This window comes from Rhinopithecus bieti, unplaced genomic scaffold (genome assembly GCF_001698545.2).
Source record: "Rhinopithecus bieti isolate Rb0 unplaced genomic scaffold, ASM169854v2 scaffold_4666, whole genome shotgun sequence".
NCBI classification, from domain to species: domain Eukaryota; kingdom Metazoa; phylum Chordata; class Mammalia; order Primates; family Cercopithecidae; genus Rhinopithecus; species Rhinopithecus bieti.
In genome coordinates, this window is record NW_016804530.1 from 1 (window position 1) to 8,824 (window position 8,824).

General features: G+C 48.8%; 1 protein-coding gene across 1 annotated transcript in view; it reads right to left on the bottom strand.

Moving 5' to 3' along the window:
* Positions 1–2,077: 2,077 nt before the first annotated feature.
* Positions 2,078–8,824, bottom strand: part of LOC108527591 (sodium/glucose cotransporter 1) — a gene marked incomplete at its 3' end in the record, with an annotated part of 89,747 nt that continues 83,000 nt past the window's right edge. The window contains exon 13 of the mRNA XM_017868935.1: positions 2,078–2,680. Within this exon, the coding sequence (XP_017724424.1) occupies positions 2,078–2,680 (603 nt within the window). The remainder of the gene's footprint in view (positions 2,681–8,824) is intronic.

Here is an 8,824-nt window from a genome sequence, read left to right on the forward strand (position 1 = left end):
TCTTCTAGCACTCTGTGTCTAGCTCAAGGATTGTAAATGCACCGATCAGCATTCTGTGTCTAGCTCAGGGTTTGTAAATACACCAATCAGTACTCTGTGTCTTGCTCAAGGTTTGTAAATACACCAATTGGTACTCTGTATCTAGCTAACTCTGTGTCTAGCTAACCTAGTGGGGACTTGGAGAACTTTTCTGTCTAGCACTCTGTGTCTAGCTCAAGGATTGTAAATGCACCAATCAGCACCCTGTCAAAATGGTCCAATCAGCTCTCTGTAAAGTGGACCAATCAGCTCTCTGTAAAATGGACCCGCAGCAGGATGTGGGTAGGGCCAGATAAGGGAATGCAGCCAGAGTCACTCAGACAGGCCTGGGAGGGACTTGGGGCAACAGCCCAGAGAGGGCCTGGCTTCTGTGCAGCACTTACCATGAGACAGGGTAGATGGGGAGGGGGCAGGTGTTTGGAGTTCTGCTCTCAAGGTGCTCCCTATCAGATAGGGGGTAGGGAGCCGTGATAAAGGGGTATCACATGGCAGTTATTTTGTGGTGATAGAATAGCTCTGTATCATGACTGTGTTGATTGTTGCACGAATCTATATACATGGAAGAAAACTGCATAGCACTACAGATGCGCGCGCACACACACAGCGAACAAATGTGTGCCTGTAAAAACTGGTGAGAACCAAACAGGATGTTTAGTGAACAGATTGCACCAGCGTCAATTTCCTGACTCTGCTAATGTGCTATAGTTATACAAAGTGTCATACTGGGGGAGCCGGGGAGAGTTGTGGGGATTCTACTTACTATTGTTGCAACTTCCTCTGACTCTATAATTGTTTCAAAATAAAAAGGTTTTTAAAAGGAAAGAAAAAAGAAAACCTCTCCTGAGCTCTGCTTCTCCAACAAGGTCTCATTCTGTTGCCCAGGCTGGAGTGCAGTGGTGCGATCACAGCTCACTGCCGCCTCCACTTCCCAGGCACCAGTATCCTCCCACCTCAGCCTCCTGAGGAGCCAGGACCACAGGTGTGCCACCACACCTGGCTAAATTTTGTATTTTCTGTAGAGACAGGGTTTCATCACCATGTTTCCCAGATTGGTCTTGGATTTCTGAGCTCAAGCAATCCACCTGACTTGACCTCCCAAAGTACTAGGGTTACAGGCGTGAGCCAGTGCACCCGGCCAGAACTGGGCATCTTTCTCCAGAGGAGCTGCAGTCAGAAAAATGCCCCTAACCCAGTGCAGTTCCAGCCCTGGCTCTGAGATGAAGGTCCCCACAGAGTTCTTTTACTGGGATGAGGGTGAGGCAGTCAGATCTTCTCACTTTTTATATAGTATCAAAGATCTCTGACAGGGTGTCCAATCCAAATTCGGAGATGATGGAAATATTCTCCGTGCTGTTCAAAAGGAATGGAACCAGCCCCATGTCACTGTTGAGACGCAGAACTTAAGCATAACTGGATCCATTTGGGTTTGGTCTGTTGGGAGCCCAATACAGGAGCTCAGTCCAAGTCAGTGGCCTCCCATAAATTGTATTTAACAAGCCTAGGCTTATTGGAGTCCAGGCCTTGCACCGGGCACTGGGAATATGATGTGCTTGAGAAACCCACAGTCCAGTCACCACAGTCTCATAAAGAAAGTAGACAAGCAAAGAAGGTATGAGTCTAGATTTAAGCACCCCAGGGTGCTATGAATCCCCGCGCTGGTGACAGCACTACAGGAAGGATCTGGTGGGTTTCTCAGAAATTGCCTGATTTGGACTTTGGATGATCTAGTATATTAGTCCATTTTGACCCTGCTATAAAGAACTTCTCTGAGACTGGGTAATTTATAAAAGAAAGAGGTTTGGCCAGGCACAGTGGCTCACACCTATAATCCCTGCACTTTGGGAGGCTGAGGCAGGTGGATCACCTTAGGTCAGGAGTTCGAGACCAGCCTGGCCAAATGATGAAACCCTGTCTCAACTAAAAACACCAAAAATTAGCTGGGCGTGGTGGCATGCCCCTGTAGTCCCAGCTACTCGGGAGGCTGAAGCAGAATTGCTTGAACCCAGGAAGTGGAGGTTGCAGTGAGCCAAGATCGCACCACTGCATTCCAGCCTGGGGAGCTCCAGCCCAGGCTGTGGCCTGCAGGAGACTCCATCTTCTGCACATCCTGGGCCTCCTGCTCTCCCTCTGCTCCATGCAGGGGACCTGTAGCCCCCTTGACTTCCTTTTTCTTCGGTCCCCTGTAACCCGACTCGGGGAGGGCGGACGGCAGGAAACGCGGGAGGCGAAGGCGAGGCTGCTCAGCGGCGGCTGGGGCTGCCTCCAGCGATGGGGAGTAGCCCTGCGCGCCCGGGGCGGGGAGGCCTGGCGCTGTGACGGCCTCGGGGAGGGCCGTCTTCCCAGCACACGCACACATACGCCCCCGGCCCTGTGCCGCTCCCGCTGCCGCTGCCCGCCGACAGCTCACCTCCAGGCGCCACAGCGCCCGGGAACAGCGATCTGGGAACCGCGACCACGCACTGGCACACGCAGTGGCCGCCACCGCTCCGCCGAGCGCTGCCTGTAGCACCTGCAACGGTGGTTTGGAACCGCTTCTGGGAGGTCTAGCTAGGAAGGTCTGGGCAGGCCAACGTTCGACCAAGGCGTCCCAGAGGCATCTGCAGCCTGCGCTCTCCCGTTCTGCTCTGGCGCCCACGAGCCCCTGATAGAGTCCAGAGGGTCACTCAAGACTGTCCACCAGTGCTCGAACGCCCGTTGGTGCCAGGCTGCCCGGCCCTTCGGGCCTTGCCTGAGGACACCTCTTTCCTCCCACTGGAAGGAGCGACTGCCCTTTGCCAAACCCAGGCAAAGCTGGAGTCCCAACCTTAAGTGCGCTACCGCCCCCGCCAGGCATTTGACCTCCCCGCGTCCCCATTCTTGAGGAGCCCCGCCCTAGAAGTCTTCCAGGGTGGGAGCACCATCCTCAGGCCAGGGCGGGGCTGCGGGCGCCCCTGGACTTGGCCCTCTCTCTGCCAGGTCTCACTGGCCAATCTTAGCCAAAGCAATCCCCAGCCAGAGGTACCCGAGTGAACTGACCTAAGACCTTGGGTTCCTTGTGCCTCTGCATACTTAAAGAACGGGAATCGTGGTCATCAATCTAATAAAGTCCCAGGGGCTGATTAATGCGAGGAACGCAGTAGGACATCAAATCACAAAACATACTTGAGCCTGAACCAGGGACTGTGGGAGATATCGACGACCTTGTAACAAGAATGGGAGTTTGACCTTTGCTGAGTACTTACTATGTGCGTTATAATGTAATCCCCACGACGGCCCTGTAAGCATACTGTGTTACTCACCTTTACTTTAGAGGTGAATACACTGATGCGCAGAGAGGTTCTGTAGCTAGTGGGAGCACACAGAGCTACTAGAGGACCAGAACCCAGAGCCAGCAGGAACTCCGTGCACAGTGCAGTGGGAGCCAGGCGTGTGGGACTGCAAGTCTTCTCTGCAGGAGGAGCACTGCCCTAACTCAGTTGCTCTGGACAATAGTTCCCTCCTGCATATGGTGAGGGATTTGGAGTGGGTGGTGGCCACACACTAGCTCTACTGGAGTGAGGCAAGGGCAGCCCGGAATCCAGGAGGAGTTACTAGGAAGCATGAAGATAAGATTGGAGGTTGAGCACAACTAGTAGAAAGTACCTTGGACGGCGCCAGGGAAACCAGGCCGAATTCTCCTCTGCCCTAACTTCTCTTTCTAGGATTCTGTAGATACCACCTCTCCCGGCTCCACTTGGCGTTTCCTTTTCCCCAAGCTGGAGGGTTTGCATGAGCAGAGCTCACCTGAGCGTCTCCCCCAGGAAGGGAGGAAGGAAGGGAGGGAGGGAGGGAGGGAGGGAAAGAAATGGTCCAAACGACGATTGTAATCCCCAGATATTTACTCAACGGCTGTCTCACTTGACATCACAAATATTCTCTAGTCATAGGCTTCTGGCACCTGCCATTCCTCAAACCTCAGCTCAGGTTTCTGAATGAACATTTTCACTTGTTTTTTTCATTCTTTCCTTTAGTCATTTGTGTTCTCCTTGCAAGCTGTGCCAATATAGAGTGTCCACTGACACTTACACCTGGGAATAAGTTGAAAGCTGGTCACTTTGCCTGACATTTACTAAGGGGATAAAGGCTCTGCCTGACATCCTGCCCTGCGGCCCCTCTGTCTCCACTTATGGTGGGGTGACCTGGCCCCAAGATGCATGACCTGGCATCTGCCCTGAAATGGAGGGCACCAATCTCACTCTCCATCGGCATGGCTCCAGGCCAGTCTCTGAGCTCACAGCCCACTCCTGATGCCTGGGCATCCCTCTGGTTCCAAGATCTTACTCTGGCCTGGTGTTACAGTTTGAGTAACTGGGTCCTTGATGTGCTTCCTGAGTCTGAGCTCCTGCCTCAGTCACCAGCCTAGAATGCATGTTCCTCCAGAGCTGGGGTCCAGCCTCTTGCTTTATAATAATCATTTATTCCTTCAACAAGTGTTTTGAAGGGAATATTACCTGCTGGACAGTGTCCTAGGAGCCGAAGATATAGGAAGGAAAAAACCAGACCAAAATCCCTGCCTTTGTAGAATTGACATTCTAGTGGAGAAAGAGAGACAATAAGATAAGACAATAAGGAAGAAGATATGTTAGTATGTCTGTTTATGAAAAGTGCCATGGTGAACAAAAACGCAGGAAAGAGGATTGAGACTGGCAGCGTGGGGCTGCAATTTGGAATAGGGAGGTCAGGGAAAGACACACTAAGGTGACTTCTCAGCAAAGACACAAAGAAGGTAAGTAAGAAAGACAGGCGAATAGTGTTCCATGGAGAGGATCAGCAAGAGCAGAGGCTCTGAGACAGGAGTGTGCCTAGCATTTTCAAGGAACAGTGTGGAAGCCAATGTGGTGGGGCAGAGTGGGCAAGGGAAAAAGGAATCGGACCCAAGGTCAAAGGTAGGTGGGACCATGTGGGGCCTCAGCACTGGGAGGACACACGAAACAGGAACAATGGGAGGCTACTGGGTACAGCAGTGCCATGATCTGATGTATTTTAACAGGATCACTCTGGCTGCAGAGTGGAGAATCCTTAGCGGAGGAAAGAGTATGAGCAGGAATACCAGTTAGGAGACTCTACCACAATAAGCACATTTGGTGGCCAGGCCAGGTTATAAGCAGAAGAGAGGATGAGAATTGGCTAGAGTAATCATTGTGCTTCTTATCAATTCGAATAAAGTGCATTGGCCAAGTCCCAGGATGTGGAAAACACTTGATTCCCATGAACACATCTACCTTCTAAGAGATGTAATAGAGACCTAGAAAGCAACGTGCTCAAGTTGCATCTCCAGGAAGTGATGAAAGATCCATGTTTTCCCAGGTCTGTATAGCTCAAATTATTATCTTGTTTCCATAATCCTGTTTCCTTAGCAGTCTTTTCTCCCAAACCCTCTGCCTACACACAGAAGTCAGTCTCCAAAACCCAGCTCAGAGGTTGAGAGATGGTGCTCGCTTCCTTTCTGGGGATTTTGGGGCTCCATGGTCCATCTGGCTGCCTGTCAACAGGACACTCCATCCCTTGGAACAGGATCCTGACCCTGGGAAGCTAACCAGGCCTCTCTGCTGTCTGCTCTCCTTCCTCATTGGGCTGACACACCCTGCCACCCAGAGCTGCTCAGATCTGCCCTCCAGAGCTGCCTCCTCCCAGGAACTGGGTCCAGTTTTTAACACCCTTTTCCCAATTTGATTGTTATCCATGCCTGCCTGTACTCTAACTCCTAACAGCAGCAAGGTCTTACCTTACTTTCTTCTTTAAAACAAAACAAACTACACATACACACGCAAACATATATATATATATATGGTTGGTGAAAAAGTAATTGCAGTTTTTGTCACTGAAAGTAGTGGCCAAAACCGCAATTACTTTTGCACCAAACTAATATATAGTATTGAAACTGGCAGGGTGGAGATGCAATTATGTGCCATGGTTTCACACATATTTTCACACACACCATCTTTGCAGACATCTTCCATGTTATTTCTCATTCGTGCCTATATGGAAATGCTTCTTTCAACCAAGTAGTTGGTAGCCTATTTTTTTCTTGAAGTACATTATTTGTTTTCATTTCTTTGCTTTTTTTAAAATGGTAAGTTATGAATGATGGCTCTAAAAAAGACTAACTGAATGAATCTAAGTTACAGGTCCCTTTTCATAAGGCGTGTTTTTTAAACCATAAAGTTATGTTTCAACATCAGATGTGTTCTAGTGACACAACTTGAGTAATAACAATAGCTACTATTTATTAAACACTTACCTACTCTATGCCAGACGGCTTGGTATGCATCATCTGAATCTTCACATCTGCCTGAAAAATTGGTGTTAGGATCCCAGTTTTGCAAATTAAGAGACTAAGGTCCAGCTTGATGAAATGGTGTACCTAATGATACTTGGCAGAGGCAGTGAGGTGGCCCAAACCCAGTCCTGTCTGACTCCAAATTCCTGCATTTGTCTCTGCTCCACTTGCCTTTCCTTGACGATGCCTTTATAGAACTGAACAGACAGCCTTAATGAGGCAAAGAACATTGCTGAAGGTCCAGACCAGCAAGAAGTGAAATGAGCTGGCCAGGGCACTCCACTGGATTAAAGAGAATCTGGATCTTTTGGTTTATCAGGGAGGAGAGTGTCTGGCCTGGAGAGTCTGTGACTAAATCCTTCAAGAGTCAACGGCAAGCCTAGGGCAGTCCAGCAGAACCCGGAGCCTCCTCTATCCATACTCCTCATGTGGCTTGAGAACTGTGGAAGACTGATTCAGGTCAGTGGGACACGTCCTGAATGATCACAGAGGGGACATTTTGCTTGTAATTGGGTGATCTCCAGAAAAACACAGACTGGCAACAGGGATAAAATCCCCTCTCATTTAGAGGCTTCAAAAACAATCAAATTATTAACAAAGGGGACCAGGATGGACAAGAGGCACAGTTTTAGAACAGAGTCTTAGATGAACAACAGGCTTAGGAAGCCTCTGTTCCTATCCTCTCCAAACATATGAGTCCTTCTTTACCCTTTAGGGACAGTGGTGCGCTTTGGAGTCGGGCAGCCCTGGCCTCAAGTTCTGGCTTATTAAGTATTAGTGGTGCAACTTTGAGTAAGTCAGTTAACTTCCTGAGCTTCACTTTCTCCATCTGTAAAATGGGGACAATAATGGCTCCTCTTTCATAGGGTTATTATGAAGATTCAATAATGACAACAGCTAATGCATAGTGCACATTCACCTGTGCCAGACACTGTTTTAAACATTTTATATGTAATTATCTCCCTCGTTAAGTAAGATAATGCATATAAAGTTCCTAACACAGTACTGGGTACTTATTAGGCATGTGATAAATAATTATATTACTGCTAAAGATGACAAGATCAGTGCCTGCTGAGGTTCCCACTTCGTGACTTGATTCATGAGGTTTTCACACATTTTTTTTCTTAGGCTCCACCAGTCAATCTTCCTATAGCTTTTACCCGGCTTTAACCTGTAGCAGGAGTCCACAGTGCTCCCTCTCACCCATGGCAGTTCTTTCCCAGAGACAGTTCCTAGGCACCCTCCTCATCTCCACCTCTAGCCAAGTCTTCCTGTGTGGGACAAATGCCCCCATACTTCCCCTGGCCATGAGTCCAGAGTCTGCTCATGGCTCTCCTCAAAAACATTACCCAGAACCAACCACGAAACTCTCCACCTGGGCCCGGAAGCATGTAGAGTAGGGCCGCCCCTCTGTGCTCAGACCTCTGGATGGCTGTCCCCACTGTTTTTACAGTCCAGATTTACCCACATTTTGCTAGCAGCCGCATCACCCCTTTGGCGTATAGGAAGCTCGTGGTTCTCCAAGAGCCCTAGGTTTGTTTTCTATGGGGATGTTGTTGCTGACCCTTCAAATGAACAACAAGCCACATCTCTCTAACATTACTTATAAACTGTTTAATTTGGAGGCCTCTGAATAGGATTGAAACATTTAACCTTTGACCATGTTCTGATGTTGCAGCCTGTTGAAGGCATCCTGCGTGGTGAGTCTGTTGTCACTCATATTCACCATCTCTCTCAGTTAATGCCATTGCCATTGCACAATCAGATTTTCTTTCTCGTCCTAAAGCGTTAGTCAGAATGTTAAATGGGAGAATGACAAAGGCACAGCCCTGTGACTGCCCACACTGGGGATCATCTGCCCCCTCAGGTCCTACAATGAAACCTACTGAAAATTGCTCCCAACTTCCACATTCTGCAGTCCTCATTTCTGTGTCTTGCACCCCCCAAAATCAAGAAAAGTCTTGCTAAACCTATGCTGAAACCTTGATACATGCTATGTCCTAATTTCTCTGAGCTGTCAGATGAATAATTCCATGAATAAGGGTGATTGTAATTGGCTGCCTCTTGGTGAACACACCCACTGCTAGGGAGCTCTGCTCTCTGTGTGATCACACGTCGTTTGTACAATCAGCTCTTCTCAAATACTGCTGACGATAAATACCCGAATCCCCTATTGCTGAAGTCACCGTTTTAGGCGCTCAGGAAACCTGAACTCTGCTGCATCCCCTGCCACCTAACCCTTCCCTTCACTCATCTCCCAAAGATCCTTCAGGTGCTCTTTCTGGATCCCAGCTACAGTGTCTTGCTGTCTTGACAGGTACTTACTCTGGCCCTGGAGACATAGGCTCATTGAAAGCATCTAGGTGCCCTCTAACAGTCTCCTTGTCTTTCATTTTATGCTTGTTCCACTATACTGTTTGCTGGTCATTTTAAGGTCTTGTTTTCTGATTTTCTTTTCTTTTTTTTTTTTTTCTTTCTTTTCTCTCT